The 18,143-nt window shown below is 36.2% G+C and overlaps 1 protein-coding gene across 5 annotated transcripts in view; it reads left to right on the top strand.

The window, feature by feature from the left end:
* Nucleotides 1-18,143, top strand: part of Bend6 (BEN domain containing 6) — a 57,899-nt gene that overhangs the window by 27,251 nt on the left and 12,505 nt on the right. For all 5 annotated transcript variants that reach the window (XM_047559698.1, XM_047559696.1, XM_047559694.1 and 2 more), the window contains one exon: nt 4,889-5,066. In XM_047559698.1, coding sequence (XP_047415654.1) covers nt 4,889-5,066 — 178 coding nt within the window. The remainder of the gene's footprint in view (nt 1-4,888; nt 5,067-18,143) is intronic.

Below are 18,143 nucleotides of genomic sequence, written 5' to 3'. Positions count from 1 at the left end.
GTTTTCAGGAGTCTTACATGAATAACACCTCCATGGTCGTCTTCTAAGGTTCTAACTTTCCTGTCTGGTTCCTAGGTGTCGTTTGTGCTGCTGTTGAACTAATTGTTCCAGGCTCTTTGGGGATCTTGTTGGCACCTGCTGCTGAAGTTTGCTATCTTGGTGCCCACTACCACCTTCCATAAGATTCTGGCACCCTGTGGCCCCCTGTATCTACACACTAAGCTCTTTCTGTTTCATCAATTCCCCCAGAATTTTCCTATCTCCTGACCAGGACACAAGGATCCTTTGGATTCTCTAGCTGCTTTGCATTAACACAAGGAAGTATGGACGCTGTCTCTGGTCCATTTGTCTGAAAACCAATTTGACCATTTCTGATCTGTGGGTCAGAGAAGCACCATGATGCCCTGAAATTACACTGGACACGGTGACTCTTCAGGGAGCTTAGACTGCACAAAGAAGCAAGAAGCTAGCCCTGCTGCTGTGGTATTGCCCGCATTATCTGGATGTTTATATCATGTGCCCCAGCCTCTTAGGTCTATCCCCTTCCCCTAAAGGTCAGGGATAGTAAAGTACAGACATTTAAATGTGATTCTCTGCCATTCCAGTTCTTTATTTCCCAGACTCCTCCAGCACCAGAAAGTCTTTTTCTGCTGTGCAGCAAGAAGTTTCTTTATGGCATAAACTTTATCTCTATTACTGTCAGGGTTTTTCTCAAAAAAACTTTAGGCTTCTGGGTTTTGGTGTTTACAAATTCCAGTTAGTACTCCAATTTTCCATTTTTTGGAGAAAAAATGTTCAGTATCAACACAACTTGGGTTTACAACTCCAGTGTTTTCAAATTATTGTCTTGCTATTGACCTTAAAAACTATTTTTAAAATAAAAGGTAAACATGAATGCTTTCTTCTAGGCCATTCTTCTCCCTCTTTTCTCTGGTGCAGTAAGCCCCAAAATTGACTTCATGGCAGGTCTTGACAGAGAGGTTGTGAATGGAGACTTGGGAAAGAAATGCAGAATGGGGATGAACAACAAAGAAGGAAAATATATCATCTCCCAGCACAATAATGATTATTAGATGTCTACTATGTGCACTGCAATATGCTTGATTTTACTCTATATATTGTCTTAGGTGATTTTACTTTTTTATTTTGAAAATAATGAGAACTGGGGATGTAGCTCAGTGATAGAGCACATGCCTAGCATGTACAGGCCCTGGATTTCATTCCAGCACATGCAAAAAAAAAAAAAAAAAAAAAAAGAATAAGAATAATGAACTCCAATAAAGCTGTGGCACATCTCAAAATCTAAAACATTACCTTACCATAATTTATGACTATCTGTATACTCCTCCACTACCCCTACTGGTGTCAATTCAGATAAAATCATATTCAATCTCATGTATAATTTATTTGCTTTTATTTCCCTCCCCCCTTGTTTTTGCACTGCTGGAGATTGAGCCTCATCCATACTGGCTAGTGTTCTGCCACTAAGCTATGTCCCTACCCCACTTTTTAAAAATTTTCTTTCAAAAAATTTTTTTAGTTTTGTATTTGTTCTCTTTAGATAACATGCGAGTAGAGTGTATTTTAACATATTATACATACATGAAGTGTAACATTCTAATGAGGATCCCATTCTTGTGGTCATATATGATATGGATTTCATTGCTGGTGTATTCATGTATGAACATAGAAATGTTATGTCTGATTCATTCTACTGTCTTTCCTTTTCCCGTCCCCCCTCCCTTCCCTTCATTCCCCTTTATCTAATCCAATGAACTTCTATTCTCCACTCCCTCTTACTGTATGTTAGTATCTGCATATCAGAGAAAACATTTGGCCTTTGATTTTCTGGGATTGGCTTATTTCACTTAACATGATAGTCTCTAGCTCCATCCATTTACGATTAAATGTCATAAAGTCATTCATTTTTATGCCTAGCCCCCTTTTTAAAAATTTTATAAAACTGAAATACAGGCACACTTATAATCTCATTACACAAAAATATCAATTAAATAATACGTATAATATATGTGTCTAAATATATCATTAGGTTTATTTATGTATTTTGAGATAAGATCTTGCTATTTTCCAGGCTGACCTTGAACTCCTGGGTTCAAGCAATCCTCCTGCCTCAGCCTCCCAGAAGATAAGGACAGGCAGGTGCTACCATACCCAGCTTATTTATTGTTTAACTTTACAAAAAGTTTATTATATTATATGGTTACATTTGGAACTTGCTCTTTTCACTCAAAATTTTACTGAGATTAATTCATAAAGGCAATGATTTTTCACTCTCAATTCTGGGTAAATCCTATGCTGTGTGACTCCAGCACAATTCACCTATTCATTGTCCTGTCAATGGGCAATTGTGAGCCATGTTGCTACTGAAAGTCTTGGACATACTTCCTAATATAAATATACTAAAAGTTTCTTTTATATGTAGACCCAGGAATCAATTACAAGATCAGACGGCAGGTGAATATTAAACTTTACAGGATAATGTCAGATTGTTTTCTAAAGTCGTGTACCAATTTTTATTTCCACCAGCAATATATGGGAAATTCCAGTGATCCATGTCTACTCCATGCTTAGTTGTGTCAGACTCCTTTGTTTTTGTCCAAAATATATTTGATTGTGATTTTGATCTTTTCCCTTATTGCTAATGAGGTTGAACTTTTTTTATACTTGGTGGCCATATGTGTTTATCTATTCAGTAAAATGCTTGGTCATGTCAATCACTTATTTTTCTATTAAGTTGCTGCTTTATTTTCCTTATTATTTGAAGGGAATTACATATACATATATAAATATATATAAGTATATATATAAGTATATATTTATATATATATTTATACACATGCACCTTTGTCGGTTAACAACAAATCAGATATCTTCTATAGAATGTGATCAGTCTTTTTCTTTTAATGAAAAGAATGAATAGAAGTTTTTAATTTAATTTAGTTGAATGCATTAATCTTTTTATTATTATTATGTTATGATTATATCTAAAAGATTCTTTCCTGCCCCAAGTTGTATTTTTTGCATAAATTAAAGTTTCACTCTTTATGTTTAAATTCTTAATCCATCTGTAGTGGTGTGTGTGTGTGTGTATACCAAGGTAGGAATGCATTTTCTTTACCTTTTCTCCTAATGGTCAGCCAGTGTTTCCAGAATCATGTATTGAGCAAGTCCTATTTTGGGGGATGTTTTAGTCAGCTTTTTTTTGTTTTGTTTTGTTTTTTGCCACCATGACTAGAAGACCCAACCAGAACAATTGTAGAAGAGGAAAGGTTTATTTGGGGGCACACAGTTTCAGAAGTCTCAGTTCATAGACAGCAGGCTCTATTCCTCAGGGCTGAAGATGAGGCTGAACATCATGGCAGAAGAATGTGGCAGACAGAAGCAGCTCACATGATGATCAGAAAGCAGAGAGAGAGAGAGAGAGAGAGAGAGAGAAAATACAAATGTATACCCCAAAGCCACACTTCCAAATGCCCACCTCCTCCAGCCACACCCTACCTGCTTTCAGTAACCACTCAACTAATCCCTCTAAGGGGATTAATTCACTGATTGGGTTAAGGCTTTCATAACCCAATCATTTCTTCTCTGAACCCTCTTGCATTGTCTCACATGTGAGCTTTTTGGGGGAACATCCTCACATCCAAACCCTAACACCCAGTGAGTTGCCATGCCACTCTGTCCTATATGGAAGTTCCTTTTGTGCATGCATCTATTTTGGGCCTCTCTAGTCTATTTCTTGGTCATGCTATCTATCCCTATACTATGCTGTTTTAATTACTCTATATTTTTAGTAAGCCCTTGCATTTGTGAAGAAAGATCCTGTTTTATACTTCTTCAGGATTTCTTTGGATATTCTTAGGCTTTTGTTTTTTATATGAATTTCAGAATCAATTTATTAAGTTGCAGTTTTTTTGTATTTTTTATTGAAATTGTATTAACTTTAAAGTTCAATTTGGGGTTAATTACTGCTTTTAAAATGACATCTTTTTATCTCTGAACATGATGTCTGTCAACATTGATAACATCCTTCAGTACAGTTGGTTTACTTTCTTCATGAAGATCTTGCACATCCTGTTATGTGTTAATGACATTTGTTCTCAAAACAAGAATTAAGCATAAATATGAAATATTTAGGCTCGAGGGATTGGAAACTGTCAAAAGGTGCTATAAAAATTTATTTCCTGGAGATATTTTAAAACATTATATGGAAGTACAATATACATAAAAAGGGTGCACATGTCAGAAATGTACAGCTTAATGAATTATCACAAACTGATTCCATGCCAGAAATTAGAACATCATCTGCACCCCAGAGACCCCCACATGCCCCTCTCTACTACTAACCCTCACTGGTCCCCATAGTAACTACTGTCCCGACTTAATAAATGGTATCCTTATAGCACTACACTACTGACTGCGGCTGGTATGTAGATGCAGTAACTTTTGTATATCCTGCCATCCTGCTAGGTTTTCCTATTTTATTACATAATTTTTATCTATGTTTTCACAAATGAAGGAAGTGAGGTTCAGATGGTGAAGTATTTGGCTCAAGGCAGGCCATATCTCAGAGGAGACCTGGTGGTCTCACTGGTTCTAGTCTGTTATACTACTATTCTACTTTGTATTTTTCACCGAAGTGACACAGAAAACTTAGAATCTTGATTTCCACTTTGTAAGAGCCACTGTTCTTCCCTCCTCCCGATTCCTCTGAATAGTGGAGTTCGAACCTCCAGGGCTGCATGGGTAGCAGGAAGTACCTGTGGGAACAGGAGTGTGTAGGTTTGATTGAGCCCCTTCAGAATACAGAATGTGGGATAAACGCTTAAAGGTGCTGTGAAACTTCTGTTGTGCCTGCCTTGCATTTTAGAGAGATCCATTTTCGGGAAATGCCTTTCTGCCTGGGGAGAGTTCCAGCGAGGATGAAGCGCCCTTAGCGGAATTGTCAAAAGAGGAATTGTGTGCCAAGATAAAAAACCTGAAAGAAAAACTAACAAACACCCGAAAAGAAAACAGCCGGCTTCGACAGTCTTTGGTCATGCTACAAGGTAAACTTTGAGAAAATTAGCATTTTAGATGAAAAGGAAAATATATAATCAGTGAAAAGAATTGCAATTGAAAAAGAGCGGATGTGGTGGTTCATGCCTGTAATCCCAGGAGCTTGGGAGGCTGAGGCAGGAGGATTGCAAGTTCAAAGCCAGCCTCAGCAATTTAGTGAGGCCCTAAGCAACTCAACTTTATTAGAGACCCTGTCTCTAAATAAAAAATAAAAAGAGCTGAAGATGTGACTTGGTGGTTAAGTGTCCCTGGGTTCAATCTCTGGTACAAAAAACAAAAGAAAGAAAAGAAAAGAATGAAAAAGAAAGCCAGTACCTTAAAGAGCTTAAAAATCACCTTTAAGAAAATCACCTTATGGGCTGGGGTTGTAGCTCAATGGTGGAGCGCTTGCAAAGCATGTGTGAGGTACTGGATTCAATCTTCAGACCACATAAAAATAAATAAAAATATTGTGTCCATCTACAACTAAAATAATTTTTTAAAAAAAGAAAATCGCCATTACAAAATTTAAATATGGCAGCACTCTTTTGAAGCATCTAGTTTATTGTTTGAAAAAGTTCAGATTTTCCTACAAAGTACCAAATATTAAATTTATTTAACAATGTTCAACACATTTAATGTTCAACGGGTATTTATTGAGCATTTAATGTCAGCCACTCACAGACTAGGACCTAGAGAGAAAACATTAGTCAGAGAGAGCCAATATGTTGAAGTGCTCAAGACGTACATATAGCAATCCTCTCTGCTAGGTAATGCCCTAGAAAACGAAGCTTGTTGAAATCCATTATGGAACCACTGGAATTAATGATTTCATAGATTACATTTTAGTTCTTTTTTTGAGAACAGTGATTTGGGAAAATAATTTCATTCCGTTGGAGACATATAAAGGAAAAAGAGGAGCCTAAACAAATTAAAAACCACTTGGGGGCTGGGGATATAACTCAGTTTGTAGAGTGCTTGTCTGTTCAATCCTCAGCACCGCAAAGAAAAAAAAAAAAAAAAAAAGACTTGGCTTACTGCCTTTTTGTAGGATCCTATGTTGTATCTGAGGATTTGTTTTTCAAAAGTATAGTTTCCACAGGGCATGGTGGCACACACCTGTAATCCCAGCAACTCAGGAGGCTGAGGCAGGAGGAGGATGGCAAGTTCAAGGTTTAGTGTTGCTTACTATAAACTGTCTCAAAATAAACAATAAAAAGGGCTGGGGATGTAGCTCAGGGGTAAAACGCCTTTGGTTCAATCTCCAAGACCAAAAAAAAAAAAGAAAAAAAAGATGGTTTCATTTGTAAGCACAGTGCACTATTCTGTGAAGCTGAATATTTAACAATTAATCCTATGTTGGGCAGTATGGTGTTGTAAAACAGTGAGCACACCAAACATTTTGAAAACAGATACCCCCAGCTGCTGTGTATAGAATGGGTACAAGTGGTACAAGAAAGAAAGTTAAGAGCCACCAGAAAGCTATTACAGTCCTCTAGCCTAACCTGGGAGCCGCCTAACCTAGGGCAATGGCTGTGGAAAAAAAGAGGACAGTTTTTGTGGTATATATATACAATGGAATATTACTCAGCCATAAAGAATGATAAAATTATGGCATTTGCAGGCAAATGGATGAAATTGGAGAATATCATGCTAAGTGAGATAAGCCAATCTCAAAAAACCAAAGGACAAATGATCTCGCTGATAAGTGGAAGATGACACATAATGGGGGGTGGGAGGGGTTAGTGTTAGGGTTAGAGTTAGGGTTAGGGAGGGGGGCAAGAATGGAGGAAGGAAGGACTGTATAGAGGGAAAAGAGGGGTGGGAGGGGTGGGGGGAAGGGAAAAAATAACAGAATGAATCAAACAACATTACCCTATGTAAATTATGATTACACAAATGGTACACCTTTACTCCATGTACAGAGAAACAACATGTATCCCATTTGTTTACAATTAAAAAAAAAAGAATTTAAATAGGAAAAGAAAAAGAGGACAGTTTCATAATATATTTGGAGACAGAAATGACAGAATATGGTGATGAGTGAGTTTGGAGATTGAGAGAAGTAATAGATCACAGGTTTTCCTGAGAATGTTATATGTAAGTCTTAGATTTTAGTAGAAACAGCTACATGTGAACAGAAAGATTCCATTAACAAGCCATTTTCTTGTAATTTGTTCACTTTGAATATTGCATTTTTATAACTTTCTCCTGTTGAAGTTTTTGTGCTTTTCAAAGAAGACATAATCCCCTAAATTCTGCCACAGAATTTAGAATGAAGATAGCTTACAAAGTTAGAATAAGTGACTGCTCAAAAGCATTGATCTTGGAGTTACACGCATTGGTTTGAATCTCAACTCTGCTTTACTAGCTTTATGACTTTATCCAAGTCACATCACTGTGTCTTCAGCCCCAGCTTCAATTTCCTCTTCCACAAAAAGGGGCCAATATATCATTTCCTTGTTGCTATGAGGAGTGAATAAGATGATTTGAAGAACTGCTTTACTCGGTGCTTGGCACAAGAGTGGAATTTCATAATGGTAGTTATTATTTTTATTATAAATGCTTTTATTAACAGCAGAAGCTGAAAAAGAAAATTAAGACCAATTCTTGTTATAAATATAGATGCGAGAATTCTAAATAATGAGTACTGTATCAGGCTCAATAACAGATGAAAAGAATCATTTACTATAACCATTCCCTCTCTCTCCCACACTCCCAGATTGCTATTTCTTTTTCTCCTCGTTGCCAACTCTTCACACCTCCGCCCTTATTCTCACTTTCAGCTGATGACTTTGCTTCCTGCTTCATTGAGAAATAGGAGGATATGAAGAGACAATCATCTCCCAGTACCCATTCTTTTATGCTCCACCCTTTCACATTATTCATGAATAACTCATCCTTGTGGGCAACCAAAGACAGTCTTTCCAGCAGTGCACCAGTGCATTTCTCCAAACTTCTGTTCCTCTGTCCTACAAAATCAAGTTTTTCTCCTCTAATGAATCATTCCTACTATTATTGGACATACTAATATTTCTCCCATTTAAAACAAAAACAAAAGCACCTTGCTGGGCACAATGGCACACACTTGTAATTCCAGCTACCCTGGAGGCTGAGGCAGGAGGATCATCAGTTCAAGCCAGCTTGGGCTATTTAGCAAGACATGGTCTCAAAATTAAACATAAAAAGGTCTGGGATGTAGCCGAATGGTAGAGCACTTGCCCAGCAGGTGCTAGTTCCTTTGTTCAATCCCCAACTCTTCAAAAAATTAAGTAAGAAATAAAAATAAACCCTATTTTAGGCCATTTGTTTATCTTCTACCTTATTTCTCTCCTTTCCTTCATTTAAAAAAAAAAACAAAACCTTCTTAAGAAGTTTGATTATACATGCTGTCTTCAGTTTCCCCTCTTGTTATTTCTGGATCCCATTTAAATCAAACTCTTTTAATTCCATTGCAACGTCTCTGATCATCAGCGTCCTTCATGCATTCGTTTGTTAGGGCTGCAGTGACAAAGTGCCACAGACTAGATGGCTAAAACAAAAGAAGTGTATTTCCTACAGTTCTGGAAGCTAGAATTCCAAAATCAAGGTACTAGCAGGGCTATGAACTTGAAGTTGCTGGGGAAAGACCTCTCAGGCCTCTCTCCCAGCTTCTGGCCGTTCCTCAGCCATCTTCACATGGTGTTCACACTGTGTTCTTGTGTGCTCTGTGTCCAGGCTTTTCCCTTTTTATAAGGTCACCATTCATATTGTACTAGGGCCCAACCCAGTGACCTCATTTCAAATTGATTCCATCTGTATAAATCCTATTTCAGATAAAGTTACATTCTGAGAGGTGGGGTTAGGACTCCAACATACCTTTTTGGGGGAGACACGGTTTAATCCATAACATTCCGCATTGCCAACCCAGCGATCATTTTTCTCAATTACTCTGCTGCCAGCACTTTGACACATTTGGATCACCGTCTTTCCTTGGAAAGCTTTCTTCATTTGACTTCCAAGAGGCCACAGTCATCAGTTTTCCTTCTGCATTCCTAGTATTTCCACCTTAGACTACTCGACTGGTTCATTATCCCACCCACTAAATATTTGATGATGTACCTCCCTCAGTCCTTAGATTCCTTTCCTTTCCATCTGCATTCACTCCTGATGTGATCCTATCCAATCACATGGTGTTAAAATTCATCAACAAGCTATGATTCTCAGATCTCTTCTCCTGCCTGGACCTCTCCCACTCATTGCCTAACTGCCTACTTGACATGACTGATAACCATCTCAGACTAACGCATCTCATAGCACATTCCTGACCTTCAGCCTCTTTCTTTCTTCCTCATCTTGGTCAATCCTAACTTCACTGTTTCAATTCCTCAAGCCAAAAAACATGACATAATCTTTTATTTCTATGTCTTTTACATCCCACTTCAGTGCATCTGCAAATCTTACTGGTTTTGCCTTCAATATATGTCTGGAGCTCGATTCCTTTTACCACCACCACCCCTGTTGGCAGTCTGATCCAAGTCACCATTATCTCTCATTCAGATTATTTTGGTGTCCGTACTTCTGCTCTTGCTCCTGGGAAGAGTATCCTCAGCACAGCAGTAAGAATAAAACTGTTAATTATAAATCTGCGTGTGTCACTCCTTTGCTTAAACTCTCCCCCGCATGGTGAGATTACTTCCTTACTCATGGTAAGAACTAGTCCTTTTTATGATCTTGGAATCATAACCACAATCTGGTTATCTCCATTCTCTTCCCTCTCTGCCTTTGCTTTCTGCTGCTCTTCTCCGTCTTCAGTGTGTCCTTAGGACACACTGGCCCTCTTGCTCTTTCCTTTGTCTAGAAGCTTCTTTCCATGTATCGTCGTGACTTGAAACCTCACTCAGTTCAGGCATTCACTCCAAAGTCATCTTTTCCTTGACTTCCACCATCTAAAATTTCCACCTCCCCTTTCTCAATGTTTTTTATCCTCCTCTCCTGCTTTGTCTCCTGCAGCATTTACAAGTATATATAACCTATTACATATTTAATACTGTCTGTCTCTCAAGCCCCCCTCTACTCACTATAATGTAAACTTATAAACCAGGTAGTACAGTTGTTCTTGGCTGGACTTCAGGCAATTGGAAAAATCAGGAACTGTCTACTGATGCTCCAGTGTTAATTCGTGTATTTATTCATCAATAAATATTATAAAAACCCTACTATATTTAGGTCCTGTGCATTACCTAGGAAAACGAAGAAAACAAAGGTTCTTGTTTTCTTTTTTCTTTTTACATGGGGAATCTTTACTACTGAGATACATCCCAGACCTTTTCATTTTATTTTGAGACAGAGTCTCACCAAGTTCCCAAGGCTGGCCTTGAACTCATGATCCTCCTGCCTCAGCCTCCTGAGTAGCTGGGATTACAGACATGTGCCACAATACCCAGCTAAGATTGCTGCTTTCATTGACCTTACATTCTGGTGTGTGTGTGGGGGAGAGGGGTAGTTAAAAAATAAAGAATAATAAAGTAATATGTTTACTTCATGTACAATCCTCATAAGTCAGGGGTCTTTGAGAGAAGATTGTATGCTAGTTATCTTGTTTGCAATAATATTCCCATTAACTCTGAGCTAGAATCAGGGCTACTTTTCTGTTTATAAAACCTACTAAGAAAAATGTCAGAATATGTATATATATATTATGCTGTTATATACATTTTAAATGGGAAATGTGTATGTGTCATATATGTGTCCTAAATAGTTGAAACATAATTTTGTGGATAACAACTGATTGGCACAATAAAATGTGAAAGGAAGTGAGTGATATTATCTATCACATGAGAGGGTATTAAATTGTTATTTATTAAAAATGAATGTATGCCTAGGAAACACAAAGAATTAGCCAAAAACCTAACTCTTGTAACTAATGAGATTTCAGTTAAGAATCAAAGATCAGTACATTTTGGGCTGGGGATGTAGCTCAGTGGTAAAGCACTAGCCTAGTGTGCATGAGGCCCTCTGTTCAATCCCTAGCACTGCAAAAAACAAAAACAAACAAACAAAACAAAACAAAACAAACAAACAAACAAACAAAAAACAGAAAGCAGGAAGTTTTGCTCAGTTTCATTTAAATACGACAAAGTTTAAGTTAAATATGTTTGAATTTCCCTCCTTTCTTGAAACCCTATCAAAAAATATATTTAAAACATGTAAAAGCCCAAGGACCAACTCAAGAGAAGATCATAACAGATAAAAAATGCCAATAAAATTTTTAGAAACTGAAAAGCAGATGGATGAGTGATGACTGACTTTATCTGGGAAAAGCAGCAAAAACTGAACTTTCTGGGTCTGTGATGTGGGGACAGGAGAAAGGTCGATAATTTACAAAGAAATGATCCAAGGCATACCACAGAACTACAAAAAGTTTCAGAAATTGTATCTGTGAAAAAGCTTATGGTAGTGTGAAAGAGAGGGGAAACATTAAAAAACCTACATAAAGACTCTTTCAGGCCATAAATCCACAAGCACATTCTTCCACCGTGACCTTCAACTATCATTCCTTCACTGTAACAAAAACCAAAGAGTTTCTCTCAGGAGAGGTTGAACCAAAATTATGAACTCAGGGACACTGGACACAGTTGAGAAAAGGGGTGTGATTACTTGAGAAAATTCATGATTTGAGAAGGCAGGTAGCAGAATAAAGCTCCACTAAGAAAAAAGATTGGATCCATGAAACAAGAACAGGGTTCTTCTAAAAAAGAATACTCAAAAAACAACGTGGTGGTGGGGAAACCTATAAATAAAATAAACTGTCTGGAAGTTAAACTTAAAAAAAAAAAGCTATAGATATTAGAGCAAGAAGACAAAAGGAAACTATAAAAGATTTTAAAAATAGAGAAATAGTCCAATAGTCCTAACACCTAACACCCAAAGATACTTGGGTCCTAAAAGAGAACAGAGGGAGAAGATACTTTTAAGAAATCAAGCCAGGTGTAGTACTTCATTCCTATAATCTCAGCTACTCAGGAGAATCTCAAGTTCTTGACCAGGCTGGGCAAGTTAGCAAGACTGTCTCAAAATAAAACAAAAATAGGGATGGGGGTAACTTAGTGATGGAGCACTTCCCTAGCATGTGCAAGGCCATGGGTTCAATCCCTAATACCAAAAAAACAAAACAAAACAAAATCCCACAATGCAATAAACTAAAGGCACAAATTTCTAGGTCAAAAGATAGCACCAGAGGAAGGAACAGAGAGAGGGAGTGAGGGAGAAAAGGGGAAAATACTGGGGATTGAATTAGAGAAACTTATGTTCCATGCTTTTATAATTATGTCAAAACAAATCCTAATGTTATATAGAACTAAAAAAGAACCAATATAAAAGATACCACTAGAAATGCAAATAAGTTTATTTGCGAAGTGTTCAAAACATTTTTTCTAAATTTTGTAGCACATATTTAAGGTATATGATATGACATTTTGAAGATATATAGATAGTGAAATGGTTAAAATAGTCAAGCTAATTAACATATCTATCATCTCACATAGATGCCTCCTTTTTGTGATAAGAGCTTAGCATGAAAACAATAATTTGAGACTGAAAGACAATATAATCAACTTACTTTCAGATAAAATATTTATTTTTCCATAGTAAATTATACTTTTGATTGGAAATAGTGATTAGAGAATACAACTGTTAATGATTTTAACTATGCTGAATTGACTTTTACTTATAAATATAAGTAAAATTTTCATGAAATTAAAAAAAAATCATGATACTACCAAAATCCCAATCTAATGAAGGAAAATGGACTTGACCCAAAGCATACCATTGTGAAATTTCAGAACACCAGAGGCAAGGAATAGATCCCAAGGCTTTCAGACAGAACAGGCATGTCACAAACTAAGGATTGGGAATCTGAATGACAGTGGAGTTTTCTCCAGCAAAACTGGAAGCTCCAAGATAATTAAGCAATGCCTTCAAAATTCTGAAAGGAGATGATTTAAACCTAGGATTCTAACCCAGTGAAATTATTGACTGAATGTCAGAGTAGGATAATAATATTTTCACACTTAACAAAATCTCAAAAATGTGCTTCCCATAATTTCTTTTATAGAATCTAAATGTAGGATATGCTTTTCCAAAATGAGAGAGCAAACCTGTAAAGAGAAAGACAGTATCCAGAAAACAGGTGGTCCATTTCAGGAGAGACACAGGGAAGACCCAGGATGACAAGTATACAGTGGCCTTGTAGCTATCCCAGGTATACAGGGTTCCAGAAGTGAGATCTCCAAGAAAAACATGATACTGGTAGATGACATGAAGGAGATTTTGCACCTCTGGTGGAGACTTATGAAATGTGTTAGTGAAAGAAGCAGTTAAAAATATTAAACTATGACATGAGACAATTATTAACTGCAAGGGGAAAATATATTTAAAGAAAAGAATTGTGACTAACATGCACATCAGTATAATAGCATAAGTACAATCCTGTTACAGTATTCAAGGATGATGGAAAGGAGAAAAGTGTAGGTATGTTTGCGTGTGAGTACTGTGCATGTGGGGTTTAGTTTTTGTTTTTGTTTGTTGGAGGGTCTTTGGATGGTTTTTTGTTTGTTTTTGGTTTTAGTTTTGTTTTGTTTTGTAGATGACAGAGAAATGAAAAAAGAGCTACCTTGCCATATTACATAGCTGGAAGTCAGTAAATAATTCTCTAAATTTGATAAAAAACAAGAAATTGTTGCATGTGCATATTATTATTTAAGACATGAAGGAACAAATACCAGAATAAAAAGGTAAATGAAAGGTGTCTAGGAGTGATAATCCAGAAAGGCGAGTGATAAAGCAGAGGACCAATGCTTTTATAGTCTATTTTTATTTTAAACGTAATGAATCCCTGATACATAATAGGTGCTCAATATCTAGTAACTACCATTTTTAGAAAACAGTAATTTCCTTATGTATCAGAAATTATCAGTTATTTTTCTAAAAGAAGGAAAAGAAAATGTATACACATTAATTACAAGCAACTATAAAAGATTAACTAATTACCCTAGCAAGAAATGTGTGGGAATCTGTGAAGAAAAATAAAAAACTGAGAAAAGAAGAAACTTAAATAAATGGAGAGACTTATCACATTCATAGGTGGGAAGAAAAGACACTAGCTCATCCCAGAATAACTAGTAGTTTGAACACAGTCACAATCAAAATGCCAATGGTGGTTTTGTTTCTGTCTTTTAATAATTGATAAATTTTATTCAAAAGTTAACTTGAGCTGGGCGCAGTGACACACATCTGTAATTCCAGACACTGGGAGTCTGAGGCAGAAGGATTGCAAGTTCAAGACCAACCTGGCCAACTTAATGAAATCTTGTCTCAAAATATAAAGGGCTAGGGATGTAGCTCAATGGTAAAGTGCCCCTGGGTTCAATCCTCAGTACTGAGAGAAAAAAAAATTAAAGTTAACCTGAAAGAATAAACAGGAAAGATCAGTTGAGAACATTCTGAGAAAGAGTATGAGTATAAAACCTGTCAATATTAAATTGTATAATAAGTAAATTTTATATAGCACTTGCTAGGTACCAGACTGTTCTGAGTTTTATCTGTCACCTGGGTGAGTAATTTTAGTGCTTCTATTTTAGAGATTAAGAAATTGAGACATAGAGGGGTTAAACACCTTGCCAAGGTTACACAGATAGTAGTGGGCAGAGCCTATTATCCAATAATTAAAAGTGACTTGCTAGTGCAAGAGTTAGCAGATCTATAGAGTAGAATGCATATCCCCCAAACAGAACCCAATATACGATAAAAGTCCTAGAAGGAGCGTGGCACAGAGGTAAACACTATGGATTTGGGAGGCAGCATGTACGTTCAAGCCCTAACTCTACCACATACTAATCTATATATGACTGTGTAAGTTGTTTAAATGCTCTGTGCCCTTTTAGAAATAAAAGTGTCCTCATGTCTGAAATGCCTCACCTGGTGACAGGTAAAGCACTCAGAATAGAGTGAGGGACATACAGAGTACAATACAAAAATTTGCTATTATTATGTTTGCTATTACAAGTCAGCAAGGCCAACTTCATGGATGTGTGACCCATGTAGTCACACAGGACCCTGCTTGTAGAAGGGCCCACACACTGGTCTAAGGTTTTACTGTCATCCTCTTAAAGTTCTTAAGAAGTTTTGAGCCAGGAGCTCTGCATATTCGTGTTGCACTGCACCCTGAAAATGTATCTATGTAGTGAGCTCTGCAAGTCAATGAGGAAAAGGATTAATTATTCAACAAATGGTGTTGGAAAAACTGATGTTGCAAGTTAGGTTCTCATTTTGCACCAAAGGAGCACATGAAAACATAATTATAGAGTTTAAATAAAAACTACACATTCCAAATTTGAATGGGAAGTACTTGTCTGAAAAGTTGATGAATTTTGTATTTAAAAATGTAACATCATATATTTCCTAATACAATTCACTAAATAGAACTAGAAACAAGAACTCAATAGCAAAAGACATTTCTAGCACCTGGATGTAGCCTTACAGCATTATTCCTCACTAAAAGGAACTCAAGATCCTTGGAGAAAAGACTGATTTTATGTCTTACACAGGGAATATACCACATGAGCCTTGTCAGGTGCTTTGAACAGGAAATAGGAGCATCCTGCTGCACAAATAAGGAAGTTTAACAAAGACTATGTGGTTGTGTCAACTAGAAAAGCTTCCTACTGGCCAAAGAGGGGCAGTTTGAACATCAAAAAGAATGATAACCACAATAGGTAGAAACATATTATATATGTTTAAGTGCATGTTAATAGTCATCTGAAAAAACCAACTCATTATTTTGAAAACTGGCAAATACAGATCCCCCAAAATGAAGCATGTATCCTACCATTACTATATGACATGAACCTCATGAGTGACCAAATAGTTGGTAAGGGGGAGTTTTCCTTTCTAGAAGAATTCTAGCTAATTAGCAAAGAATAAAATGATCAGAATATCACCATTCAGGGACCTCTTATGACATAATGAACCTAAGCAGTGATCATTGTGACTGATAATATCATAAAAGAGTTAACCATGCATTAAATGCCACCCGGTGGAAATGAAAGCACTACTTGAATCTGATAAGCCTCCAGATCTAACTACTAATCTACATCAAATACAAAGAACAGAAGAATATGTTAAATGCCTGCTTGGGGTAAATCAGCAAAATCCAAACTAAGTAGAATCCTCCAGAACAAATGACTTGGTTTCTTTTTTTTTTTTTTTTTTTTTTTTTAGTATTTTTAGTTGAAGAGGGACCCAATACCCTTATTTCGTTTATTTAGTTTAATGTGGTGCTGGGAATCCAACCCAGTGCCTCACATGTGCTAGGCAAATGCTCTACTGCTGAGCCACAACCCCAGCCCTGACTTGGTTTCTTTAACTTATAAATTGCAAGGAAGAAAACTAGGAGAGAGAGGAAACCTATAGTTCATATGAAACAACAAATAATTGTAATGCACAGTCCTTACTTGGTCCTGACTCAAACTGTTAAAAACAAAAAAACAAAACCAACTTGGCAGTGAAATTTAAACATCGACCAGGTTTTTTAAGGACATTAAAGAATTACTTTTTGGACTGTGGCTGTGGCTTAGTGGCAGAGTGCTTGCCTAGCACGTGTGAGGCACTGGGTTGGAGCCTTAGCACGAGGTGCAAAAATAAGCAAATAAAATAAAGGCATGCAAAATAATTAAAAAAAAAAATTAATTTTTTCTGGCTGTAGTAGTGTTGTTACAGTTATATATTTTAAATTTATCAACTTTTAGTGATACATACTTATAAGTAGAATAAATATCTATAGATATTATATATATAGATATTATATGTGACTTGTATCAAGTAATCTTGGGAAGAAAGTAGTTGGGGGATAGACAGAACAAGATTGGTTATGAGTAGAAACTATGGTATTTACATTTTTGTTTGTGTTTAAATTTTTCCATTGAAAGTTTAAAACATGTGGGGGAAAACTTATCTCTAGAACTATGTTTAAATTATTAAATATATGAATGAATATTTGATCTCAGTGATGAATAATTTTTCAAGCATAAAATAAAATGGTAATATACTAAAAAATACTGCTACTTTTAACTAGAATAAAGACTAAAACTGGGTGTGTGCATGCACATCTATTTATTTAGTTTTAAAGGCAGGATCTTCCCATGTTGCCCAGACTGGTTGCACAATCCTGGGCTTAAGGGATCTGCCTGCCTCAGGCTCCAAGTTATTGGGACTACAGAGGAGCACATTGCCACGCTTGGTTTTTGTGCGTGTGCTTTTAAAATGTAATAAAGTTAATTAAAAGAGAAACATTCTGAGAAAAGTAATCACAATTTAATACAAATAAAAGATTAAAATGCTTAATATACAGAGGAGTTAACAGTAATATTTAACACTTTGTACACTAGGCATTCCTGTAAGCATTTTACAAAGACCATGTAAGTTCTTACAAACAGAAATAGTACTGGTGTCCAATAGTCTCATAGGTAATTCATAAAAGAAATTCAAACAATCAAAAAACAAATAAATATATATTTAACTTCACAATAATTAAATAATCACAACTTAAATTATACTAAGACTTTAACCTCTCAAAAAAGTGATGATTATTGTTAATGGCTAATGACTGTTAGTGGTACAGTGAAATGGGCAATTTCTTACATTTCTAATGGGAATGTAAATCAGAAAAAAAAATCTTTCTGGAGAGAATTTGGCAACTAATTGAATCTTGAAAACCTTTATACCTCTCGACTCTATTATAATGCTTTCAGAAATGTCTAGAATTGACATGATTAGAGACACACATGAAAATGTATGTGCTAGAAGGTTGTTCAGAGTTTTGTTTGTAATAAAGAAAAATGGGAAGCAACTTAATTTTCAAGAAGAAAAAAAGGAGCATTTAAATAAATTATACAACATCAATATCTTGGAATATTAGGGAGCCATTAAAATTATCAATGGAAAATAATCCATCAACAGATGAATAGATACATTTAGTGCAGAGTATTAATTGTGGAATAATGGAATATAGTCATCGGCAAAAAGAAACTACTTATTCATACAACAATCAA

This window comes from Sciurus carolinensis, chromosome 7 (assembly GCF_902686445.1).
Source record: "Sciurus carolinensis chromosome 7, mSciCar1.2, whole genome shotgun sequence".
Taxonomy (NCBI): domain Eukaryota; kingdom Metazoa; phylum Chordata; class Mammalia; order Rodentia; family Sciuridae; genus Sciurus; species Sciurus carolinensis.
Note: the sequence above shows the minus strand (reverse complement) of the source record. Positions and strands in the feature narration are given on the sequence as shown.